Source organism: Toxotes jaculatrix, chromosome 9, assembly GCF_017976425.1.
Source record: "Toxotes jaculatrix isolate fToxJac2 chromosome 9, fToxJac2.pri, whole genome shotgun sequence".
Classification (NCBI taxonomy): domain Eukaryota; kingdom Metazoa; phylum Chordata; class Actinopteri; family Toxotidae; genus Toxotes; species Toxotes jaculatrix.
Window position 1 is genome coordinate 22,712,434 of NC_054402.1, and position 27,118 is coordinate 22,739,551.

The 27,118-nt window shown below is 41.6% G+C and overlaps 1 protein-coding gene across 1 annotated transcript; it reads left to right on the forward strand.

Annotated features, from left to right (window-relative positions):
* The first annotated feature begins 1,309 nt into the window (after positions 1-1,309).
* On the forward strand, positions 1,310-26,865 carry acsl3a (acyl-CoA synthetase long chain family member 3a). Its single transcript, XM_041047154.1, has 15 exons — positions 1,310-1,449; positions 6,050-6,434; positions 8,557-8,734; positions 12,841-12,950; positions 14,021-14,159; positions 16,250-16,400; positions 17,627-17,750; positions 18,004-18,075; positions 20,906-21,045; positions 21,192-21,364; positions 22,870-22,944; positions 23,462-23,653; positions 24,127-24,241; positions 24,805-24,962; positions 25,088-26,865. The coding sequence occupies exons 1-15, from the start codon at positions 1,337-1,339 to the stop codon at positions 25,243-25,245; spliced, it is 2,283 nt and encodes a 760-aa protein (XP_040903088.1). The 5' UTR covers positions 1,310-1,336; the 3' UTR covers positions 25,246-26,865.
* Positions 26,866-27,118: the final 253 nt, after the last annotated feature.

Genomic DNA, 27,118 nt, shown 5'->3' on the forward strand with positions numbered 1-27,118 from the left:
GAGTCAATATGCATTTAAATGTCATCTATGAGCTTAAGGGGAGGAGTGTCAGTGTTTCTTACGAAAGGCAGATCATCAAATATATTGCTATTATCCAGCATGTCTATAAGTTGCCTAGAGACTATATTTTCAAGGATTTTAGACAAGGAAAAGAACATGGACATAGATTTCTATGAAAGTAAGAAATGTGTTAGAAATGTGCGTCAAACAATAATGTAGACAGGGTCCAGGGAATTATTCACATTAACAAGCTTTAACAAACAGCACCAGATCCCTCAGTCAATCTGTTCTCACAGATTTTAGCACAGCGTGTAATTGATAACATACATGAAACAGCATTGAAGATAACAGGATAATCAAGATCCTTCCATTAAGAGAATCCCTCCATTTAAAAAAACAAAACAATCTGACATCTAATATTTGAATTGTCAACAAAAAGTCAAATGTTTTCGGTCATGCTTCGGCTATCTCACAGCCTAATGAGAAAATTTGTCTCATGATTTCTGTAGGACTGCTTAAAAACGGTGTTCAAATTCTAAATGTGAAAAAATGTGCTTAAGTCATCTGACTGCTCAGTGGGTAAAACTGAAGATAGACACAGTCCAGTCATGAAATGACGAATCAACCATATTCTCCTACTAGTAATGAGATGATGGACTGATGGCAATGGATCAAAATACTATTTTGACCTGTATGAGAGAAACAGTGGGCAGCAAGCCCCGTTTTCACTGTTTCACTTTTCCAATAGTTAGTCAGTCAGTCAGTGAATCCACCACCTGTCTCTGTGTAATATATCACTCTGCATGACACTGCAGAGTGAGTCATCACGCTGCCAGTGGTACACACTCTAACACAGCTCCATGTTTTCTTAGGTCTGTAAAAATATGACATAAAATATATATATTGTTTGACATTATATCCATAACACAGGACAGACATTCCAGAAATGATTCCCTCTTCTTCAGACACCCCCACCACCACCAGTCCCTCTACCCCCCAGTATCAGTATTGTATACCCAGAATATGTATCCTAACATAGCCCTTGGAAAAAAAGCATGTAGGAGGTATATTTTGACGAAGGCCCTTGTTGGTGTCATGGACATCTGCATTAAAGCAATTTTTTTACACTTAGGTATCCCGACTGTGCCTAGCTCCTTCTGACCGTCAGTAACCCTTGCAGTCACCTCGAGCCCTCGTTCCATCTGGCCCGGCCCCTAGCACGCGCCACTTCTACGAGTCCAATCATAACGCAGGGAACCCCCCCCCCCGTCTCCCAAATCACTTCCGGGCTCAGATGGGAGCGCTCGATACAGACGGACAAACTAAGAGCTGATGGATGAATTCCTGCAGAGATCTGCCTCACATAGAGCCTGAACGCAGAGAGGCTGGAAGTCGTGTCTGTAAGCTGGACAAACCGACAGCAACCGGACAGAGCGGAGACAGTCACCGGTAAGTCCTCCTGCCGCTCAGGTGCCGTTTTTGTGATGCGCGTTTATACCCAGATGTGCGGGATGCTGCAGCTGCGTCAAGCTGCTCAACACAGACAGAGACTATAACAGAAGTATCGAGACTGATTCTTATAAAAAATAAAAACATTAGACTTTTTTGGCTCCCATGTCCCTGAGTTCATTTGATGTTGTATACGAATGAATCACGACACAGTTACTTAGATAACAACTGCGGCAAAAAATTCCTTGTATGTGTTTGCATACTTGGCGAATAAAGCTGATTCTGATTCTGATTCTGATTCTGATAACTTAATGTTATTAAGTGAACCAAAGTGTAGCAAGATCGGCTGCCAAATTGCGTTATAATTTAACTTGAGTGACTAATGTAATTCATCTTTTTTTTAACCCTCAGCTGAAAACGCTGGGTATGAATGGATCTGTTGTGCAAGTGAAATTGTGTCCAAAGTGACAATGTTACTGTCAGTTATTAGGCTGTTTATTGTAGACACGCCCGTACTTTATGTTTTTTTGGACGAAATTTTCTATTTACATCCCATAGGCCAGCGCTTCAATCAATGTTCCGTTGTCAGTATTGATGAAATTGTATTTGCAGAAGTCAACTCGCATTTATTTATTTAATTTGAAACGCTGAACCGGAAGTTAAGTTCGACATCAGTCTGCTCACTCGGATGCTGCCGTTTGAACCATAGGTTTGAACCATGGGTTTGAACATCTGTGGTTCACTGCTCAGACCACTGTACTTATAATGACACCTAAACTCCATAATGTGTCATGTGTCTTTTTTCTGATTTAATAAGAAATGACTCCTAAGTGTTTCAGTGTTTCTTCACTCTTATTTACTCACTGCAATGAACATATTCTTACATTGAAGTGAACTTTTACGAACATCACCTCAGCTTTTTCATATTTCATAAATTATAAAGTGCAGATAAATAGGGCACGTTTTTATGAAAGAATGCATTTTAATCAAAGACTGAAAACTGAAAATCTGTCACCTCACAACAGCCCTCACTAACCTCAAGCTGCTCACCACTGTTTACACAGCTGAAGTAAACTGGCCTGCAGCAGTGGTTATCAAACGATGCGGGTCCATCAGGGATGGTAGGATGTGCTCAGAAAGCACACAGATACACACAGTCCTCCTCCCTGGAAGTCATATTTCTCAGAAGTGCGAGTGAGGCACACAAGTCGGCATTATTATGGTGTTATAAAACTAATCAGACGGAAATATTTTTAATATCTCAGTCTGTTGTGTAAGGAGGAAAAGTTTTCTCTTATTTGTTTTTCTTGTCCCTCCTGTAACATAGATTCCTAGTAAATCAGATGCAGATGAAGGATTTATAGCTGCTATAGCAACAATTTTATTTTAAGCGATTAAGAGAGTTTACAGCAGAGAGAGGAACAGGTTGGTGAGTGGCATGTCTGACAGCAGTTTATGTGAGCAAGCAAACACAAAAGCAGAGGAAAGCTGCAGCATGATCCACATAATCCAACCAATTGTGTTCAGTGCTTTCACGCTCAGCGAAATCACACTTAAAACTCTTCATTTGTTTTGCAGGCTTTTGATTATGTCATTATTTGAAGTGGGCAAATACACTTGCATGTGTGCAAAATTGCTCTGCACCCACACACACACACACTCTACCCACACGTACAAACACACCACACGCACTGCCTCTTTATCCTCACACACACACAATTCTGACCCTTGGGACTGAGTCGTGTGCTGGCGCGTCGTTGGGCCACAATAGCCATGTTGAAGTTTCTGCAAGACTTCAGCCTGCCTGCTTAGCCGAGTGGGCGAAAGCGCGGTGACGTCGGTGCACAAAAGATCCCATTCACACAATCTCTTGAGGAAGCTGAATCTCTCAAACACACATAGACACACACACACACACGCCTGCTCACCCCACCGCTACGTAGACCATGTCACAATATTACTCAATCCAGTGAGTGGAGGCTGCCTGCATAGTGCCTGCTTGTTGCATAAAGCCACCCATTAAGCAACTGCTAGTCTGCACATTGTGGCTAACTGTTTCTCATTATTTAAGGTAAGTGATTAAAGTCGACGTGACTTGTGTCCCGCTGTGGTGCAGATTAGGGTCGTGACCTTTTGCTGAGACAGAAATGTGTGGGTTGATTTTTTTTTTTTTTTTTTTTTTTTTTCAGAAAGCCTCAGCCTGCTTGTCTTGGTTTGACTTGTTTCCTCTGGTCGGTAAACAGCTAATCAGGGCAGCAAGTGATGCTACTTACACAGATGCACGTTTATGGCAAAACAGTTTGGTTACAGGTGGATCCGTGTTTGAATTCATGCATAAAATGCCTTTAATGCAAAGTTCAGCAGACATTCCCTCACAATTCTAACAAGTTAGAGTCTCCTCCCTACTGTGACTGCATCTCCTTATCTCTCTGCTCTTGTGTGTTCTGACTTGTGGTACCTGGCACTGCACACAATAGCTCTCCCTTTTGTTATGTCAGATTATAATGGTGTAGTGCTGAAATGATTAGTCTAATATTTAACAGCAAAGTGTGGAGTTTGAAAGACGTGGGTGTTTAGCAGTAAAGGAGGATCTAACAAATGAGAATCCCAGTCGCTGAGCTGTTAGCAAAGAAAATTTTCTTCTTCTTTTTTTCATCGTATTTCTTTAAGTAGGTCAGGTGTGTTTTTTTATGGTTTGCAAAAGATGATGGGATTTAAAGTTGTGAGCATATCTAGGGCTGTTCCAGTCTTCCTTCCAGCCTTTTTTTTTTTTTTTTTACACCAGTTCTAAGTCTTCTGTTCATTGTCTCAGAACAGCAGTGGAAGAAGCTGAAGTCTGCCAGCGCCCTGCTCTGTGGATGCTTTTCCTCTGGTCTGATAGTTTGTTTACCCTAGTTGAAACAACTACTCCTCTGCAGCCTCCATTTCATTGACCTTGACTCTCTTGCAAAAAAACAAAAAAAAAAAAGGAATTATAAAGTGAAACCAAGAAGCAAACACTGGATGATTGTATGCAATGGGGTACAGTGTCTCTTACATCAGGGTGCAGTTTTGGTTAAGCTGCAGTGTCCTTTGATGAAGCAAGGCATCCTGGCCAGGTAACAAGACACCAGGCAGAACAACAGAACTGTAGAGAGACGAGTCCACAACCCACAGGGAACAGATGGTAGTCTTGGAGAGCACCACTGGTAAAATCTTTGATTTATTTATGAGTCTCAAAGGGACACTTGAGCGATGAGTGTATTTGGGAGGGAGGTGGGTACAGTGTGTATGTGTGTGTGTGTGTGTGTGTCAGTGGGCAGCTTTGGGAGGGGAAGGATGTGGTGCTTCTCCCTCATGTGAATAATAAATTACTGCTGCTAAAATAGATTGTTTTGGGGCCTTCAGAGTGTGTGGGTGTGTGCACGCTCACACCACTTAGACAGTTGATGGCCTGAATAGAAATGTCAATATGCATTAGGCTTATTTCTGACATTGGTGGCCTCAAATGGCAATTGAAGGACCTCATTGGCAGTGTTGCCTCATTCATTTTGAATGCCATAGATAGTGTTGGCTCACACAGGTCTGAGTGTAGAGAACGGTAGTATGGACCACTCCCAAACTCTGACAACACCTACTGTATGTTACAGTCTCCACCACCAACCTGGACGTGTGCAGTAAGTGTGTGTCCGTGTGCATCCAATCATACAGTATTGTTACAATCAAAACTAGGAAATCATACGCATACAGTGCACACACACCTTTCACACAGACCATCTGAGCAAACCCCATTACACTCCCTCTCAGTCTTACATCACAGAGTTTAATGGGAACAGTGTGACTGGTGGATCCACAGTAGACACACTTGAGCTGCAGCTTGTTTTTTCTGTGTACTTATCTGTGCCTCTCTAGGCCCTAACCTCCTGTCTAGGGGCTTGTACGCTGTCACACACACTCACATGTGCTCATTCAGAAACCTCTTGTACACCTTCTCACACTTAGTGTCGTTTACGCCTGTTAGAGACCATCTATTTCCATTTTATCTTTTCAATTTCTCTTCTCTTTCCAAATCTGCCTGCTTTCCTTTTTCTTTTCTTTTTTTTTGTTTATTTGACACTAACAGTAAGTGACTCTGATGGCTGGTTGTGCTATGTTCATTCACTGGACAAGAGGAGTTGAAGGGAGGGGAAGAAACATTTGAAGCACAGAGCCAAAAATTTTCTCTTCTGCTTTTTTATGAGTGCTGGAGCACATGTGACTCGCTGATTTATTTCGGTTTCTGAATGAATTGAGATTCTTATACTATAACGCTGCAAAAGCCCAGGATCAGCATAAGTACGTGCATAATCTCATTTTGACAATAGTTTCACAATAAAAAGGAATTAAATGTCAGTTGTTGGTCTAATGCGAGGTTAATGTAATTTATTTTCCAGGAGCAGTGTGGACCTGTGGGCATTTTATTACCACAGAGTACAAGTCACCCTCTCTGAAGACAAGAACAAAGGAAGAGAAGGGGGACAGAAGAAAAGAGGGGCTGACTACAACAGCAGGAGTAGGAACCTTTTCTCACAACTCGTCTTCCCCCTCACTCTCTTCTCACTGCTCTCCACTGTCGTCACAGCTTCACCACGATGAAGCTGAAGGAAGACCTGAACCCCGTGGTGCTGCTCCTCTTCCACCTCATGGTGTGGATCTACACCTTCATCACCTTCCTGCCTTACTACCTCCTCAGCTGGTTCTCAGTACCTGTCGGGGGCTTCTCCGGTTCAGAGGAGGAGCGAGCCAAGAGATCGAAGGCCCGCTCTGTGCTGGGATGTCCCGAGGGACCGTACAGAGCGGTGAGTGCCACCAAGAAGCTGGTGACATCGATGCACCCGGGAGTGGACACCCTGGATAAGATGTTTGAATACGCAGCCACGAGGTTCCCCCACAGAGACTGTCTCGGGACGAGGGAGGTGATCAGTGAGGAGGACGAGCAACAGAGCAACGGGAAGGTGTTTAAGAAGGTAAAAGGCAATATGGAAAGTGTGTTTACTGTATAAAGGTAGAACCATAGTACCCATACTAATAGGGAAATAAATCAAATAGAAGTAGGTGCAGAGACAGGAGCCTTTGAGTAGGTCCAAGAAATACCCAGCAAAGAAAGGAATACTTTCATTTCATTATCTTTTCATTCACTAGTAACTGAGCTAATTAGATTGTAGAGTATGAGAATGACAATTCAAAAGACCAATCAAAAGACCAAAAAATCGAGACTGTATTAATGTCAGTACTGTCTGACTTCTAACCTGTCTGCAAGCTCTCATCCCCAAGCTTTTCCTCATTCCTACTGAAGGCATAAATCTTTAAAAACAAAAAAATAAACTTTCATTTTTAAAAAAGGCTGAGTAATATCCAAAAATAGCTGGGCACTGCAGAAGTACATTTGTTCGGAACTATTTTCAACCACAGAATCTGTGTGTTTGTGAGTATTTACGGGTCCAGAATGGGAACAGCTCAAAAATACCCTCCTGTGCCTGTGTCCATCCTAATGAAGGAAAATGACATCCAATGGTCCTCAACAGTGTGGCACATTGATGGAGCTCTGTGGCACAGATGTTTTTATACTGTGGTATAAAAACAATCACTGGATTACGGTGAATAGCTTTTAAATGTAAAGTGGGGTGAATGGAGAAGGAGATTGCATGGCCAGGGTTGGACAGCGGCGTTAAGGAATTTAAAGAAGCTTCTCACAGAATTACAAAAAAAGAAGAGAGGATTTGACAATGTGTGAAAAGAAACAAAGAAAGAAGGAAAAAAAGAACCAAGGGCAGATTTTTTCTGCACCAGACATTTGTCAGATTGTGTGGAAAATCAAAATGAGATTGTATAAATTGTCAACATTTCTCATTTTAACTAGCAAGCAAGGCAAGCTAACGATTTTTAGACCTGCAGTATCTCATCCTAAAAATATTCCTCTGTGATTTTTTTCCCTTTCTTCACCCACTGTCTAGACAAATATCTTGTAAAGTTTTCAAAATGCCAGTGAGAGGGGTTACGGTCATTGTTAATCTTTGAGCTGACAGCTTGTTAGTCTTCCAGATGCCCTAAATTCCACTGACCTTACAAATGTTAAGAGAGGACGGAGAGAGAGGAAAGTATGAATATGGAATGGAAAAAAGAAACTGGAAGGAGAAAGAAGGATACTTGCATGTCTTGCCATCACGTGGTCCATTTGCTTCTAGACAACATGCTAATTCATATACACACCTGGATTAACAGATTATCTAAAAAGCAACTGAATCATTCGGTGTAAACTTTGCCCGAGTGAAATGCTCTGAGCGAGTGTTATTGTATGTTTTGCAGGATGCATGGTGCCTGCACAGTTAGGAGTTAGCCAACTCTGACGTCCCGTTACATTACCCCCAAATCGCCACACTAATCTCAACGGCCTGGTCTTTGTAATCCATTTAAACCCTGCTGTTGAAACACTGATTGCTGCAAGAGAACACGACTTAGCTGTTCACTTCCTTTCTATTGTTTCCAGAAAGAAGAAAACAGCACCGTACAGTCATCATTACGGTGGGCCTCTCTGTGACTGTGCACGCACTACCATTTATCAACCATTAGGAGCCAGTATAACCTAACTGATACGTGTGCAGCATGCTCCTACGTGCCTCTGAGGCCTCTTATGTGGTGGTTGGATGAGTGTTGAAGAGCATATCCAGACGCCTGTGTTTATCTTCTCCACATGCTGATGATGATCATAAAATGCGGAAGCATGAGAATGACAGCAGAAGAGGAAGTAGCTCTGTTTGATCATAGTGAACTACTGCTCCCTTCCCTCTGATTTTTTACTATGAAACAGGCCAAACATGTGACTGTGGGCTATAATACACTGCACTGTTCTCCTGTGGTAAAAAGGTTTCTATCAACACACAATAAAAAGGAGGAATCCTAAAAGGTTCTTTGGTAAGAGTGGTTAGCATTTGATGAATACTGTATTGAGATTTTAATTGTACTGATACTTTGAGCATGTGTCCTTCCTTCCTTCTGTTATCTACCTCACCTTTTTATTCCCCCTTTTCTCTACTGCTAACAGAACTTCACTGTACTTATCTGTCCCACCCTCCCACTCTCCCCCTGCAGGTAGTTCTGGGTGAGTACCAATGGTGCTCCTATGAGGATGCCCTCACAGCAGCATCCCAGCTGGGCAGTGGTTTGTTATCACTGGGCCAGCGGCCGAAAAACAACATTGCCATCTTCTGTGAGACGCGAGCCGAGTGGATGATAGCTGCCCAGGCCTGCTTCATGTACAACTTCCCATGTAAGTGCAGTTTGAGAACGGACATAGAGCTGTGAACAAATAATGTTAACACCTGTTTACATAATGTGTATATCTGTTATACCTCTGTTGATTTGCATGTTTGAACATTAAAATTGCTTAATTTGCTTGATTTGTCCAACCAGCAGTTCAATACCCAGAGATATTTGGTGTATCTGCACACATACAAACTTTTTCATCCATGCATGTTTAGCCTTGTGATATTTGAAGGATAATACCATATATATATATATTTTTTTCCTAATTGGACTTAATGCATGAAGTTTCTGATTTTCCAAACAAGTCCTGTGCAGACAAAACTGCAGTAGATGGAACAGTAAAATACTTTACATCCAGAAGAGTTGTCAGTGCATGGGCATCAATGACAACAGCAAAGAAGTAAATCTTCACTTAAATCTTTACCTGCACTTTCACTTTAGTTTATACTGTACTGTGACTTTAAAGGCAACTCTGTGTTTTTTGTTTTCTTCCGTTGAGTCTTTCCCACTGAGCATCTTCCAAATATGTCTGAATTAGGCCAATTTTTATAGCCGTTTCAGTTTTGTGTGTATGTGTGTGTGTGTGTATGTGCATGTTAGTGGCGGTAGTGGACAACTTGTAAAATACAGGGCCCAGCTGAGACAGAAGAAGGTCAATTTGTCCCTTCTGCCTCGCTGTTACATAAGTGTCCTATTTCTCTTCATTCACTCCTTTTTTTTTTCCATGCGTTTCAGTTCCTTGTGACGGGAGCGCGCTCACACACATACAGCACATTTTTATTTTATGTACAGCGTTGCCACTTATACATTTGTTGCACTCTTCACAAAAGAGCTTTTTTTTATTAGCTGAAGATACTTTCAGCTTGTATCACAGAAGTCATCATTTTTCTGATGTTATAAACTAATCACAAGTGTGAAATGTTGTACCTGTCAGCCCCAAATAGTTTTTGGTTTGATCTAGTGAATGGGTCCATATGAATAATTTAACATTAGCACAAGACTTATATAGCTGGCTCCAGTGTTACAGGGACCATTAATAGAACTGTGGCATTAAAAACTACCAAAATTACTATTAAATCAAAAGAAATGATGAAAATGTTCCTCTGAACAAAAGACTTTTTCATGTTTGTAATGTTAATGTTGAAGTCAGCAGCAGTTTTCCCCTCTGCGGGATTCCACGCTGATTTACTCTTTAATATGTTCTGTACCAAAGAGTACGTTCTTTACTACGAGCATCCACAGCAATACTTTAAGTTCATTCAATCTTTTTGATTGTCCTTGAAGGACCCTTCATTTTCTCTGTGTGCTTTAGCTTTATGCTCCATTAAACTGTCGTACTATGAAAATATGTTGCAAGCTCAAGCCAACAAAGCATCTTTATGAAGCATCTTTCTCTCTTGCAGACACAAACAGTGGGACAGTGGAAAGCCCAGGGCAGGGGATAACATAGTGCGGGGGGCGGGGGGCAGAGAGGAGTTAAAAGGTTGGGAAGAGAGATGGGGGAAGAGACTGAGGGGAGGAAAGAGAGGCAGAGAAGTGAGGGGTGATGGCGTCAGAAGAGGGGTGAACGAGTCTACGTGAGCATCTGATGTTGACAGAGGCATCAAGGAGTCAGCCAAAGGCCCCCCAGTGAACTCGAACACTTGGTGTGTGTGTGTGTGTGTGTGTGTGTGTGTGAGTGCGAGAGCGCATATATGTTTGAGTGTGTGTGGACATTGTATATTGGCTCACTGTCAAAAGGCAAATGTGCTCATTATTTGTTGCCATCGTGCGTTTTCAGCACTTGTCACCATATGTGAGTTGAATAGCAGCAGCTGATACGCAGCATATATCCTCTAAATAAGGACGTGGCCATGTAAAAACCTCATCATTCCACTTCTGGATGCTTTTTATATCTTAATGTCAGTTGAAGGATTACATGTTCCTCCACGGAGTTGAGGAAGTTCGACTCTTGGGATTCTCTGCAAAAAATGCAGAGTGACACAAGGCTGAACATCTCACAAATTCTTTGTCTGTTACTACTGAGTGGAGCCTGGACGTTTGTCAAGTTTTCTGTATTAAAATGACTTGAAAGCTGTGTGTGTGTGTGTGTGTGTGTGTGTGTGTGTGTGTGTGTGTTTGTGCGTGTTAAGCTGGAGCCCAATCTGTGTTTAGATCTCACGGCTGGAGGTGTCATGGCCCTCGTTCACACACACTCACACAGTAGCAGAGCAGGAAGTATTGGAGCTCCATGACGCATGAAGGAGATGTCACTAAGCCCTGTCCCATAAACTCCTCTGTCTGTATCAGAGGAGGGATGCAGGGTTATAGACTGCATTACCCTCTCTGTCCTGCTGCTGTTGTTTCCTCTGTTTCACCTTTCTCTCCCTCTCTTCCACTTTCACCCCTTTTCTCTTCCTCTGTCCGTTTTTCTTTTCTCAGATTCAGAGGCTGACCTAAAGCCAGTTTTCTTTTGAAGCTCTGATCTGAAGCTCTCTGAACAAGCAGAGCCACTAATTCATAAAGCAAAAGCCATGTATTTAAAGTCCCACTCCACTCAAAAATTAATTCATTTCCTTAATTATGCAGAATGATGTTTGTGCAGAGTTTAACACTAGAAATCTGTTTTCACAGTCATCAGCTCAGCAACAATAAACTTCCAGCTTTGCAGCAACAGTTTTGGGATGGCAGACATCACATGTGCCTCTAAGAACAAAGACAAGTAATGGAAAACACATGAATCACCTGCACAGAGCCCCAACTTCAACCCCAGCCAACACCTTTAGGATACACTAGAAGTTTGACCGAGAGCCAGACCTTATCCCCCATCATCGGTCAATAACCTCACTAATGGTCAGACCTCACTGATGCTCTTGTGGCTCAACAGGAGCAAATTACTGCAGCCAGGTTCCAAAGCCTGAAACTGGAAGAGTGGAGGGTGTCCGGGTGTTTTGTCTTTTGTAAAATGTGATTAAAACATTACTAGAATTAAGTGAGTTAAAGAAACACAGTTTAATATAAATGAAAAATGAGCACAGTGTAATCAAACTGTCTCATATCCACCACATCAATATCAGGTCCAAAAAAAAAAAAAAAAAAAAAAAAAAGAAAACAGAATTAAAACACAAACCCATAGTAGCTCTAACTACTGACGCTCCTAAGTGGACGCACGTATGCAAGTACACACATCAGATCTCCATCACACATATGCCCTTAGTCATAACACACGCACACCCCCTCACATACCAGTACTGTTTAAATCCCCAAAAGAGTGCTTATCAGGCAGTGAGAGATTGTGTCCCATTAGCTCAGAGGCTGAACTGAGGCCTCTGGAGGTGCATGATGATCTCATCATTGTGGGGGGGGGGGGGGGGCAAACCAAAAATGCTGAGCGATGTAGACAGAATGCACGTACATCATTCATCTTCACACATGCTTCACTCTCCATATCAATACAGTTTATCAGTTCATGCAGGATAAAGAATTTAGTCTTCTGTTTCTGTTTTCCAGTGTATCGTCTACTGAAGATGTCAACAAGTGCAGTCCAGTACTATAGGTTTTCAACACAACATCACAACAAAGAACAGTTTCAAAACACACCATAAATAGAGTCAACACACAAAATATCTCTTACAGTAATATTTACTGTGGGGCCACGGCACTGTATTTACATTGTTCTTCCTAGTTACTCATTTACTCTCAGCCAGACAACTTACTGAATGCATCTTCAAACCCTCAGGCCAAGGGCCTGTATTAAATGAGAGAAACTCAGTGTTCTTCATAATGAAATGACCACGGATACTCTGATAATGATATTACTGTTAGGGTTTAGTTCAGTGACACTTCCCTTGAATTTGGTACAGACATGTAGCTGACATTTTTAACTCATAAGGAGACAATACAGCTTTAGTTCAGTATCATTTTCACCATAAGGACTGGCACTCTGTATCACTTCATGAGTTTAATCTGGTCAGGCTTTCTTTGCGGCACCTTATACATATATGCTCCTTCTCTACATTACAATCACCAGGAGCTATTACGTTTTGTCTAGAAATGATTATCTTTGTTATATGACTGAATATTTATGATTCAGTCATTTTTGTAATAGTGTTTTATATGTGTGTGTTGCAGTGGCCACACTTTACTCCACATTGGGAGGTCCAGCCATCGCTCACGGGCTGAATGAGACTCAGGTCACCCACATCATCACCAGCAGAGAGCTCCTGGAGACCAGACTCAAGGTCAGAACACACACACGCACACGCACACACACACACGCACGCACGCACGCACACGCTGAAAATGCACCTATAGTTTGTATAGAGAAACACTCCACTTGAGTCACAGAGAGAGTAGCTACACTGGGTCATCTGGTTAAACTTTTGGCATTTCCCTCTCCTCCCTCAGATTTATCATGTGTAGCAGTGCGCGGATAGGTCAATTGCTCTGTGGTAACAGGCGAATAAGACAAATAGTATCACGCAGTGATGAACTGTATTTACCATATTTGTGTAGCCCAATATCACACCTCTCAGTGATCTATACAAACCAGCAGCAGAAACTGTTTCCCAGCACAAAGAGCTTCAGGGCATCATGAAAGAGAACCCACTGTGAGGAAAGCTTTGTTTAAGCTGAGCTTGAAGGTTGAAAGAGAAAGTTATTTATTAATAAATATTGTATTTATACCAGTGTCAACAATAGATTTACAAAAATCCAAAGCTGATATAAGAAGTCTGATATAATATAAATCACAGCTGTAAACAAAAGGTTATATGTTGATATATTTCCCTTCACCTCAGTCGGCAAAGATTGATGCTCTCTACCCTGCAAATAAAAAGCTGAGTAAACCTAAGTCAAGGAAGGTTTACCCTCCACTACATCACTGATCCAAAGTCTGTCAGTGGTTCCAGAAATTTCTCTTGTCTAAAGTAATAATGTTAAGGCAGCTTCTAGGCCGCTGCATGTGTCACCATGGTGATATGAAAATAGAGAGAATAAAGAGAAGTGCACATGTTGTGTGTTAAAAGGTGGATTTGACAGGTTCAATCCTTTCAGACAAATGGCACTCTGGCTTTTCATCTCCCCTTTTATCAAGGTGGGATAAACACAGCTCCTCTGCTCACTCTCACACATCCCCTCAGACCAAATACTGATGACGGTGATGTGCATGGGATTCCTGGTTCCTTTTCAAACAAGAAACCTGGTTTTCATCTCGTGTTAATATACTCACAACACTAGTACGCTTGTCATATTTGTGCTCATTTATGTCTGTGTATGTGTATGTGTGTGTGTGTGTGTGTGTGTGTGTCAGGCTATCCTAATTGAAGTTCCAAGGCTGCAGCACATCATTGTAGTGGATAACACACCAACCTCGTGGCCCGGCTATCCACGCGGCATCACTGTCCACAACATGGCTGCTGTTCAGAAACTGGGGGACAGGCCTGAGAATGGTGAGCTTGTGTTTGTGTTTTACTGATGTATGTGAGTTTCCATTGATGTTTTGATTAATATTAGTACTGTGAAAACTGTGCTGGTCATGACAAGGAAACTCTTAACTTTTTTGGCTTAGTGAATCATATATCAATATATAATACATCAATCAATATTAGAAAGAAAAAGAAGCATGGTAGATAGGTAGATAGGCATAGGTAGAAAAATAGGCATGTATTTATAGGATCAGCTATTGAATGGATACCTCTCACATCTCATAGAATTAAAGCAATGCATATGTTCAGTCTAAACACACTTGCCACCCCCAAACCTGCTCTTCCTGAGACTGTACTGTAAACACCACTAGAGAGTACTGTAGCAAACCAAGTTGCACGTTGAATGACAGTAAGGCATGACATCAAGCTAATCGTGACTTTGTAGATTTTTTCTTGGTAAATACATTGATCGACCATTTTCATTGAAAGCTATCAGGCCAAACCAGCAATAAAGCACCACACAGGAGAAGCTAAGAGAAGCATTCACTGAACAAAAAATACCAGCACTGGTCTTCCAAACCCCTGCTGACTAAACTTAATGCTTCATCCGTGTGTTTCAAAATGCATCTCCCTTATTTTAGTGGTTACTAAGTTTAAAATTTAGTAACAGATAGTCCCAATCTAAATGGGATGGTCATGTTGGGGTTTTTCTTGGGGTCGGATGAAGGGCGGAGGCAGATTGGTATCAGTGCCATTAGGTCATGTGAATGAGGAAGTGCTCACATCTGCGTTAGATTAAGGTTGATACGATGCTTATTCAGTTAGTGCATTGGATGGATCCATTCAGCCCCCTCTCGCCTTTTACTGTGGCCCCTTGAACTGACTGACCCAAAACAAAAGCAGTTGGCAGCATCGTGCAGATAAAGCAGGGAAGGAAGTAGGTTCAGGAGGGAGGATGGAGCATTGGGATATAGGGGAGGGTCGTGTTTACACATAATACTGTTAACTTCACATGACATCAACTTTCAGAGAACGCACTCCTACATGACTTGTATCAGAGTAAAAGGAGAGAGACACAGAAAAGAGGCCCATAGTACTTTAGACTCCCTTCTTCTTCTTCAGAGCTCCCTTCATCCTCTGTTTGGTTTTTCGGGGCCCGCTGTGCTCAGACGTCTTAGTTCTGCTTTTGCTCCACACGATGCTAAACAGAGTGGAAAAACAAGACCAGTCTCTCGTTTCCCACATGAAGAGTACACTGCTGCTAGACTAGCACACCACCAACTGGCTTTGTTTCCCCCTTTAAAGTGACTTGGACTTTACTTATTTATTGAGACAGTAGGAGTCCTAGATCAGAGGGCAGGGGGACTCATCACTCTGTGCTCAGTGGTCTACACTTATATCTTTTCAACTGTCTCTCAGATATGCATTATTTGATTTCAAGAAACATGCACCGCAATCTTTTTGTTCTTGATTATAGGTTTGGATCATAAGCAATAAGATAAAATCCAGGAAGTCACAGATTAATGCATTTAAAACCCTGTACAGCTGTTTATAAAAATCACATATTGTACAACTCTGGAAAGTTATCACAGCTGTTAACAACCAGGGCTAGATTAACAGAAGATAACAGTGCCACCAAATATACACAGTTGAAGTCCTGATAAAAGAAAATTAAGAAAGATGAGAGAAAGAGGGGAGAGAAGTAAAGGAGTGGAGATGGTGTTTCTGGCCAGCACAGACTCTTCTTCACTGTGCCAAGAGGGGCCTGATTGTTTAATACCACAGCTGACTGTTTTCCATCCCTGTGTCTGAACTTTTACAAAGCTTCTATTGAATCACAGACACTTTAAAATATTTCCCTGGCCTCTGACACCCGAAGCATTTTCTTCTATTAAAAATGTTTATCCTGCACACATGCAGCAAATGGAGACGAGGCTATTACTTTTATTCCAAGAATGCGTCTGTGTGGACAGTGTATAAACACGGATGCATTTTTGTCAGTTGTGTACAGTATGCACAAGTCACAGAGTCTTACTATAATGCAGCTCCATCATATTCAGCTCACACATCTCTGAGCATATATGCGTGTGTTTCCTCGTGTTTTCACATTACAGCCGCACGTGAGCGTAAGCAGCCGCTGCCTTCAGACATTGCAGTCATCATGTATACCAGCGGATCCACGGGTATACCAAAGGGCGTCATGATCTCCCATAGCAACATCATCGCTGGCATCACAGGAATGGCTGAGCGGATACCTAATCTGTGGTAGGCACATGTGTAAACGCCTCGACTACACAGTATGTTACACACTTTGAAATGTGTGTATGAGGAGGAGTACTTTTTCCAACTTGTATAGTAAACACGCACCACATTTCCAGCGTCTTATGTTTGTAATCTGTTAGTTCCTGACTTAAATGAAATTTTTTCAACTTTAAAAAATAAATTGTCCAGTTTATACTTTGGTTTTTGTAGCGATTCAACAAACAGCATATAAAGTGTTAATTAGTGAGGAGCTAGAAGGTGGATTTTGTTACCTTTGGACAGAACCAGGCTAACTGTTCCCCCCAGACTATATGCTGAGCCAAGCTAACCAGCTGCTGGCTGTAGCTTCATATTTAGCATACAGATGTCAGAGGTGTATCCTTTCATCTTGACCTTTTGCTAGACAGCATATAAGTGTGTCGCAAAATGTAGAACTACTAACTTAAACCGATTCAACTCATCGGTGAAGTTTTTTTTATGGGACGTAAGCTGGGGACAGTGAGGACATTATCATCCCATTATGTGGTGTCTCCCCTTTTACTAATCTTTGCTGTCACTGGTTGTATGTTGTAGGCTTTTAAATTGAGTGACAGGACTGTGTTTAAGCCAAAATGCCAAATGCTCTTTTGTGCAAACGTCTTGTCAACTGAGCATGTGCACAAGTATTAGTCAGCCAGCCAGTGCCATCATACAACACAAGTACTGACATTAAAACAAAGAGCGACCCTTCTCTCTGGGGAATGAGACAAGTGGGGAGAGGAAATGCAGAACAGAGGGAGTTGAGTAAAATAGGAGGAGTGCACTGGAAGGATGGGAGGCAGGGTGAGAAGGAAGGAGGTTGGGGGGTTATCGATGTCACCATCACAAATCAGACTTCTTATGAAAATAATGACTTTCCTGTGTGTATTAAGTAATACAACTGTGTAAACCTCCTCGTCATGTATGCCCCGAATTTCAAACATGTTCTATGAAATGTGATTCTCTAGAATTTGGAGGATCCAGAAGTACTTGTATTCACATAAATATGTGGACAGTAGATCATAGTTAAGTCCAAGCAAAGGAAAAGATGGTTATCTTTTAAAGATTACTGTCATATGATTTATGATTCCAGAGACCATGATAGTTTGTTTTAAAACTGATTATACAGCAGATTGTACTTTATTAAGCTTGATCTAACTTAACTAGCGTTAACGCTGATTCCTTTCACAGCCGTTTTTTTATGTTTACAGTGAGGATGACACCTACATTGGTTACCTGCCTCTCGCCCATGTACTGGAGCTCAGTGCAGAGCTCGTATGTATTTCTCATGGCTGCAGGATCGGCTATTCCTCACCTCAGACTCTTGCTGACCAGGTAACGTAACAATACAGCAGCACTGTTCATATCAAGTCAAACTTAAAGTACACTATGCATTCATGAGGCTGCTGTCTGTGATTTAGCACATTAAATCATCTTATCAAGCGATAAACCAATTCATTCCTTTCATTGCACAAAATGCGACGTTGAGCAAGAACCAGTGGAAAGCAGATTTCAAGTTCAAACGAGAAGCTACAAATCTCATGTGTGCAATCATTATTGAGACATTTCTTCTTTTTCCCACCCAAAGTCAACCAAGATCAAAAAAGGAAGCAAGGGGGACACCAGCATCCTGCAGCCCACTCTAATGGCAGCTGTTCCGGTACGTCAAGACAGTACACTCAGTATACCACTGTACTATAGAGAATAATTTGTGAGAAGCCTCAGCATTTACTGTATCTCTCAGTGAGTCACTCTTTCTTAAGTCTGTGTTAACCAGTGCTGTTGGCTTGAGTTTGGCCTTGTTAGAAAGCAGGATAGATTTCACTCTGTCTTTGTTCTTAGTCCAGCTGTGGAGCAGCACAGACAGAGTCCAGCAGGCCTGGATCTGCTGGATTCTGTCTCTGGACTGACTGTGACGTCAATACTGTCTACCTGCTACCACTGTCCAATGGTGCTCTGTGTCACTAAACAATGTTAAACTCCCAAGGGCTAAAGTGGCGTACCCTGCTTGTCTTTGAGGTATATTTTAGACAATAATCTATTTCAGCAGTGATGACGACGGAACGGGCTTTGCTCAAAACCTAGCAGGCAGTATTTATTTTGTCAATGAAAGAGCGGAGCAGGTGTTCCACCCTGATTCAGTGCTTTATAAGTTTTAGAAAGATTTTACAGTTTAGAGAAACAAAAAAAAAAAATGAGGGCATGCAGGCAGGGTATTACCAATAATTAGGATATCCACACAGACCACACATCCACAGAGAATGAACGTCCGACTGCAGTTTTCTCGAGCTCTATAGAACATTTTAGCTTCCTTCAGCTTGTTTTTGTTTTAATCCTCTGATCATTCTTAGTTCCTGTAGCACTTAACATAGTGGAGCATTTAGCAGCTAAAACAAATGAATTTTCCCTCAGTAGTTTAAAGAGACCAAAACTGAGTTAAAAGGAGAGTGAATATCGGACTTTAGTTCACCAGCAGCATGACTACAAGTGAACACTACTGTTGCTCCATATACGCAGGACATGTAATCAGATAACTGTTTGCTAAACAGTTCACCTTTTAAGGGGATTATGTGTTAGTGTTGTCCTTACTGCTTGTTTCCACTGCGAGGTGAAGGTGCAGGTCATGCTTTTATTGTGATCTACTGCAGATAATCAGCAAGCATTATTTAGAAAGCTGGCTACAATCTTTCATAAGCTTTTACACTTTTCATCGGTTACCATTTCAAGTTTACAAAGTTACGGCCTTTTCCACGTTGTAAGTATTTTCAAGCTTAATTAACTCAAAGTCAAGGCTCGAATAAACTGTGAAATCCTGGCTCTGCTGTGATAACCTGGCAGCAGGACGTTGTATGTCCATTGCTCATGTTAGTTCAAGACCGTACACCAGCTAGTTCAAGACAATACGCCCTTGCCGCTGTGTTCTCTACTCTTCTCACACCACAAGCAGAGCCCCACCCCCACCCTCCACCCCCCCATCTCCCAGTGGTCGTAGTGTAAAGGTCAGAGGGCCCCAGTGTCTGGAACCATTCACAGCTGTAAACAGAACGTGAGAAAGCCCCATGTGGTTATCCCCACGACACGCACACACGCAGACACACATGCAGACTAACAAATTGTTTGCTGTGATATGACAACTGGCTGCTGCATGATTCCTGCATCGACTTCCTCTCTCACTGCTTTAGCTTCGCACACGCACACACTCACCCACAGGGACCAACTGGTTTTTTTATTGCTTTTTTGTTCTTTGTACCCTTTTACCCAGTTAAAGGAAGAGTACACAAAACAACACAATGGCAAAATCCAGGGCATCTTACACGATGTGAAGTGGATACTCTTTCTCATAGCTGAAGGCAAACAAATATCATGATATAAAACACCATCAAACCACATTCACACAAACACAGCATCCAAAACACAACAATATAAAAACATGTGAGAGTTACTTTAGATTGTTTTTAGAAAACAGTGATAGAAGACAGGACCAGGTAGCGTTACCTGACATAAAATTTCAAATGATGCAATCATTCAAAATAAGTCCACTGTGTTAGCAAACTTGTGTTTTTAGGTCTTCGCAGCTATAAAACCCTTCGCACGTTTATGGACACCAGTCACTTTTCTGTGGTTCTAAAGGAGGTTTCTCCAAGTCTTTTTCCAACATCCCTGAATTTTGCCCCTCATGTATTCTCTTGCAATGTTTGCTATTTGTTGTACTTTTTCCCCAAACTATTGTTCTCACTTACAGGTTGGAGAACTTGAAGAACTCTTCCATTCTTCAGTTTTTTATTTAACCTACCCAGTGATTCACTCTTGTGGATTCCTTTAGTTTTCCTCTGGTTTTCTATGGCACTTGTTGTGAGTAATCCATTGGGGAGCCTTGCTGTTATGCAACCAAACTTAAGAACACACATGTTCCACATTACACTCGCTTCTCTGGACTTGTTGTTTTAGGAGACACTTGTTCTGCTCTTTAAACGTTCTGTTTTTTATGAACACTTAAATTTGCAAACTGGCATACATGAATTGAAAAAATCATTACTTGCAGTGAGATTGTGCTAAATATCTCCAGAGCTAGGACTAGATGACCTGATTTCAATTTCCTGTATTTTCTTTTTCAGATTTTTACTACCCATAGATTACAAATAACAACAAACAAGTCCTAAATATTCACATTTTAAGGTGTCAGAGCTCTGACTGGGCCTCATACTTGGAGCTGTAATAGCAATGCCACTATGCAGCACCTCATGTCTCTCAGACCTGTGTCTTACCAGAGTGTCTGCCTATCACTTTCTCAGCATTTCCAGTTTTACTCTGATTCATCCCTCTTCCTTTCTCTTCTTTATCTTATCTCCCACTTTTTGGCTCCCTCTGCAACAGTCTTATTTCCTCTGCAGTTTTCTCTTATTTATTCATTTAGGTTTAGTACATATCTCATCACCTGTCTCTCTTTCTCTTTATCTCACCTCTGTCCTTGTCCCCCTTCCTGACTCCAGGAGATCATGGATCGGATCTATAAGAATGTGATGACCAAGGTTGAGGAGATGAACTGCTTCCAGCGAACACTCTTCATTCTGGCCTACAACTACAAGCTGGAGCAGCTCACCAAAGGAAACAACACACCTCTATGTGACAAGTATGTGGAGAGTTTATATGGGTGCATTTTTGTGTCCTCTGGAGTTTTTAAAAAGTTATCGTTTCCTAAACCCATAGAAGAGCATGTATTTTTCAATTGCACACACCTGTCCATTATTCAGTATCCTCCCTCCTCCATCCATCCAGGCTGGTGTTCAGGAAAGTTCGCTCTCTGCTGGGAGGCCGGACACGAGTCTTGTTGTCAGGAGGAGCGCCGCTCTCCGCAGCCACACAGCGCTTCATGAATGTGTGTTTCTGCTGCCCAGTGGGTCAGGGATATGGCCTGACAGAGACTTGTGGAGCTGGAACCATCAGCGAGCGTAAGCTGGAATGACATAGTCATACAGAAACACACATTTAGAAAGCAAACAGTGTAGAAACATCCAACGAAACACAAAGAAAAGACAATAACCACCCTCAAATCTGATATTGAGCTCCAAACACTGCTGCTACAATTGCTGTTGCTCCACAGGTATGTTATCAGTACATTAAATCATTGTGGAACTGCAGTGTTCTTGATCTCTTTTCAAATTACCGCCCCAAAGCAGTTACTTATATAACAATGGTTCTATGAATTCTGCTTGACTGCTAGAAATAATGTGAAATACTTGTATTCCCACCATCTCTGACACACTAAGAATAACACAGAGCTCTCTGTACATATGTGTGCATATAGTTAATAGTAAAAATACTCTGATTCAGCTCAGCCATAAAAGAAACCAAACAGTGTTCTGGATCAGAGTGTAAGAGGGACGGCAATGCCAGTCAGTCCATCCACTACTTTGATCCATACTGAAACATCTCAGTGACTACTGGATGAATTTTAATGACATTTTCTACAGACATTCATGGTCCCTAGAGGACAAATCCAAATGAGGTAATTCCCTGACTTTTCCTTTCCTTTCTTTTTCCACCATGAGGTTCACACTCTCTGATTTTTAGTGAAAAGTCTCTTCATCTATCGGACGGTCAATTTCACAGAGCTGCTAGCATGGCAGGAGACAGTCATGTTTATCTGCAGTAATTCAGTGTAAGAGGACAGCAATATATCAACAGTAACCACTGCTTTTTAACTACAATGAAATCAAAACTCTAAATTCCTCCAAACGAAGACATTAACTGGAAAAGTTATAATTATACTGATAATTGTTAGGTGTAAAAGTGGTTTCCACAAATTGTAATAAGGACAAAGGAGATAAAAACACTGGGATGACATGAGGAGGGAGGGGGCATATTTTACAGCAGGGATGGGAAAATGGATGGGGGGGGGGTTACTACTAAGATATATTGTGCGTGGGTTGTAGTAAACAAAGAAGGGAGCAGGTTATCTTTTTTGAAGAGGAGGATGCAGGGGTGTGGAAAAATCAACACTGGTGACAAGTCATGATACACTGAGAACCCAGTTAGCATCAAGTCTTTAGCCTGTTGTGAAACTCCCAAATGAAGGGATGTGAAAATCAGTTTTTTTTCATTCTTATCTCTTAACAGTGTGCATTAAAGAATGCTGCTCATATCTCTGGCACTGATGGCTTTCCCAATAATCTGTTTTGAACTATGCAGCTGATTTACTGACTTTCATTGCCAACACATTTGTTGTATAATGGAAATCCTCCCAGCCTTTCCCAGGCAGACTAAACCAGCAGAGTGGCCCGCTGCCCGGCTCTCCGCTGCGGTCATTTGAGCCAGGAAAACACTGCTTTGTGGATATTCCTTTGGGGTGGGGTTTCCATGGCGAGGGGACACGTGAGGTCATGTTGCTATGGTAGTAAATGTCATGTCTTGATGCTAGTGTGCTTCCTAATCGTGTGCGTGTTGTCCGTTCCAGTGTGGGATTACAGCACTGGGAGAGTGGGAGGACCGCTGGTTTGCTGTGAGATAAAGCTCAAAGACTGGGTGGAGGGTGAGTGAGGCACACACAGAGAATTCATGATGAAATGCACACAGTGTCGGAGGGATTCACAGGGACAGACATCAGTCCTTGTTGCATTTCTTTCTTGTGTGTCATCCTATGCACACACACACATAAACGCTTTCCTGAGTTTGCTAGTCCATCCACCATTCCTGTCCACGTTTCTCAGGCCAGGGAGACTGTCTGCATTTCATTTCAAGATCATTGTAGCTGGTTCATAACCTTGTAAGGAAAGCATACCACTTTTCTCCCCATTCCTGTACAACTTCCATCTTTTTTGCGTAAGAGATCATAACTCATTTTTATTACGCTCTGTTAAATCTTGATACTTATCAAATGGAGTTTACTGCTCGCAGAGGAGAAATAGAGTTCAGAGTAAACATGCTGTCAGATTTTTATCTACAAAAAAAAAAAAAAAAAATATGTTGCAGAATCAGGAGCATTGAATGCTCGCTTTATTGCAATTTTCATTTGCATAGCATCCACTGACGTTAAACACTGCTTTCAGGTGGTTACCGTAGCACAGACAAGCCGCATCCTCGAGGAGAGATTCTGATTGGTGGCCCAAATGTAACCATGGGATACTACAAGAGCGTGGCTAAGAACCAAGAAGACTTCTTTGTAGATGAGAACGGTCAGCGGTGGTTCTGCACAGGAGACATCGGAGAGTTTCACAAAGATGGGTGCCTCAAGATAATTGGTGAGGAGAGCTCCATGGATAAAGTGTTAAATTAGTGGTTGTGTAGATTAGCTTATAAATGTGGTTTAATGGGTGCAATTAATCACATGGAGAAATACATCCTGGTTCAGATGCTGCAACATCAAAAGTACAAATTATCAACACTGTGCTCCACATTCCTGGATTTTGTCCAGACAACCTCTGCTCTGCTTCCATCCATCAGCCTGGCTGGGAACATTTTAAAAAAATCAGATTTTACCTCACTTCCCAGAATCGCTCCACAGCGCTCTTTACTTCAGTCAGCTAGAACACCCAGCGTTTCTCTTTTATCTAGATGACACTGTTCAGATATACGCAGTTCAATGGAAAATGCATCCTTCCCCCAGTGTCCTCCCTTCTGTTAAAGATATACACTCACATATCCACACTTACACATGTGTACATGGACACACACACACGTTGTTACAAGCAGCGTGTCTCTGTTGTGTTTCTAGATCGTAAAAAAGACTTGGTGAAGCTGCAGGCAGGAGAGTACGTGTCCCTGGGAAAGGTGGAGGCCATGTTGAAGAACTGCCCTCTGGTCGACAACATCTGTGCCTATGCCAACAGGTGTGTGAGTGTTTGTATTGGATTGTAAAAAGCTACAGTGGTTTTTTTTTTCACTGATCCAATGCATGTATCATGTCCAACTGGAATAAACTAAGGGACATTTTTTAATTACTATGCTGTTCAGGGGTGTTTATGTAAGAAAAAAAAACATTGAAGTAGCTGTAGCTCATCTTCTTCTCAATTATTTACTAAATCTTCTAACTGCTTTCAATTATATTTTTCATAGTAAATGTAAAAATGACTGCAAGTAATGGAAAAGAGTCACTTATAGTGACAAACACACAGAATTATCATCCAACTCTGCAGCCCTGCCAAGCTTTTTAGTCTCTTTTAGCAAATTGTTTTACAGTTTGCAAATTTACTAAATGTATTGTTTGCTTTTCCTTATAAGGGTAAATATCTCACTCTCACTCTCACGTCTGTTTCACATAATAGCACGTTTGTGCTCCATCACTTCGTTTGGCCGAAGTTTCGCCTGCTAAAGACCAGCGTCCCTTTTTAACTGCTGTCTGTTTTTCTTTCACTTTGACATCCCGTCTCCTCTCCCCTTTCCCGCTCTGCAGTGATGAGACGTATGTGATTGGCTTTGTGGTGCCCAATCAGAAGCAGTTGCTCGCTCTGGCTGACCAATACAGTATCCAAGGCTCGTGGGAGGAGCTGTGCAACAGCAAGGCCATTGAGGAGCTGGTCCTCAAGGTCATCACTGAGGCTGCACTAGCAGGTAAGACCTGATCACTGGTTGAGTTACAAGTTGGAAAGAAACAGGTTTTTAACAACCCTCCAACCTTTCATATCCATTTCTGTTTGTGCTAATGTTGATAATGTTATCTTTTTCTTCTGTTTCAGCTCAGCTAGAGCGCTTTGAGATTCCTCGCAAGATCCGTCTGAGCCCAGACCCTTGGACTCCCGAGACAGGATTAGTGACTGACGCATTCAAGCTCAAACGCAAGGAGCTGAAAACACATTACCAAGATGATATTGAGAGAATGTACGGTGGGAAATAGCACCAAAGCCCAGCACGTCATCGTTCATTCTCAAGGCACAGACCAACACTTGACTCAGAAACACTCCCAGCACCGTCTCACCCCCTCCTATTTTCTACTCCATCAGTATAAGACCAACAGTGACCTAAATCTGTGGTAAATCTTACTGTTGCTAGGATCTCAAAGAAAGCAGGACAAGGGTAGGATGTTGCAGTTTCCCCCTTTTCTGTGCACATCTGTAGATTTTGCACTGTGGAAGCAGCTTTTACTTGAATTTGTACCTAAACACACACTGAAAAAATGTTTAAAAGAAAAAAAATGTCCCTGTCCACTGCTGCATTCTTCCATCCAGGTGTGTGACCTCTTTGTGGAGATCTTACTGCTCCAGATGTGAGTTATGAAACAGATCATGTGCTAGCTGATGTTGTCTGTTGAACTCTTGCCTGAGTGCCACAGCAGAAACTCAGGTCTGTTGGACAGGTTTTGTTGCCTTGTTGCTTTGTGCTCACCCATGAGACACTAGACTAGCTTATGTAGGTCTCAGAATCTTTCCTATCGTTTATTTACATTCTTTTCTATTTTTTTTTTTTTTAATTTAAAGGTTTCACCTTCCTTTTCCTATTTCCAATGCTCCTTTTTTATAAGTAGCATTTCCTGCAGGTCAGGAGACGGTTAACTCTTTTTTTTGTTTCTTTTCTTTTTTTAAATATGTTTTGAGTTCTGTCAGTGGTTTATTTTTTCTGCCACCCACAGTCAAACTCTGAGTCCCACGCTAGTAGGACGTCTCTCCCATCAGAACATCTTGATACCAAAAGCACAAAGTCATTTGAGGGCAAATGAGAGCAGGTTGGTAAAAAGTACTAAAGCCATGTCTGTTTTAATGATTTTCTTTTCTTTTTTTTTTTTTTTAAGGAAGATGACAAAAAAAATGGCACCTAACAGGCTTATTTAAAAAGAAAAGAAACAAAGATCCACTGTTGTTTAGTCTATTGAATTTTCCTATAAAGACAGAGTATACTTTTCTATGTGCTGTACAGACCACAGTGTGGACAAAAATGCACATTTACTTGCTTGTATTACAGATGAAATTACTGTGTAATCATTGTCATGTTTGATAAATCGTAGTGCAATATGAAAATGTATCATCTCTGTCCAAGTAAGGTAGTTGGTTACAGATAGGGTTTAAATAAAACGTCTCAGTGTGCATGTGGGTGCACCACTTGAAAAATGAGCACATTTTTACAAGTGCAACTTCTGTGTGTTTGGCTCACATTTGTCATTGTCATTTCACTGTTTAAAGCCTTGTCACATGTTTTGTGTTTGGTCATCTGCACGAGTCTGACAGAGTGTGTGTCTGGTTGTGTCCATACACAGCACAAACTTGACCCCAGCGTCCCTCACTGTGTTGCCTTTTCTTGTGATTCTGAGTGGCACCTTTCTTATTCCTGATTTTTAATTTGATGTACATAAACTCTGATATGCTCTATGTGTGTGTGGAGCTATGATCAGCAGATGAAGCACATGTCCAGCCTCTATTTTAACTTAAACTTTATTATCATAGACCGGTTTTGGAGCTCCCTCCACTCCCTCTCTGTATGGAGGACCTGCCTTGTAACATAATCCAGCTATTTATTTGTAAGTTGCCTTTGGAAAATACTCAAATAAAGTAAGTAAAGATGGTGTTTGGTTCACTTGCAAGAGTATTTTACAGTCTAACATTTCTGCCACAACGACCAAGTCAGATTAATTCAATAGAAAATATTGAGCACATTAATTACTAATTATGTTCAGCACATCAGCCTCATGGGATGTGAAATTGATGTGACCAACAGGCAGACAAGATGATGACATTTACTTATGTCGGCACAGCAGCTAAAGACTGAAATCAGCCTTC

What these genes read in the sequence shown, in the direction of transcription:
- acsl3a (XM_041047154.1), top strand. Translation starts at nt 1,337, where the DNA reads ATGAATTCCTGCAGAGATCTGCCTCACATAGAGCCTGAACGCAGAGAG. An exon ending in GAGCGGATACCTAATCTGTG is followed by an intron (nt 16,401 to 17,626) that starts GTAGGCACATGT and finishes TTATGTTTACAG; the next exon opens with TGAGGATGACACCTACATTG. An exon ending in GCTCAAAGACTGGGTGGAGG is followed by an intron (nt 22,945 to 23,461) that starts GTGAGTGAGGCA and finishes CACTGCTTTCAG; the next exon opens with GTGGTTACCGTAGCACAGAC.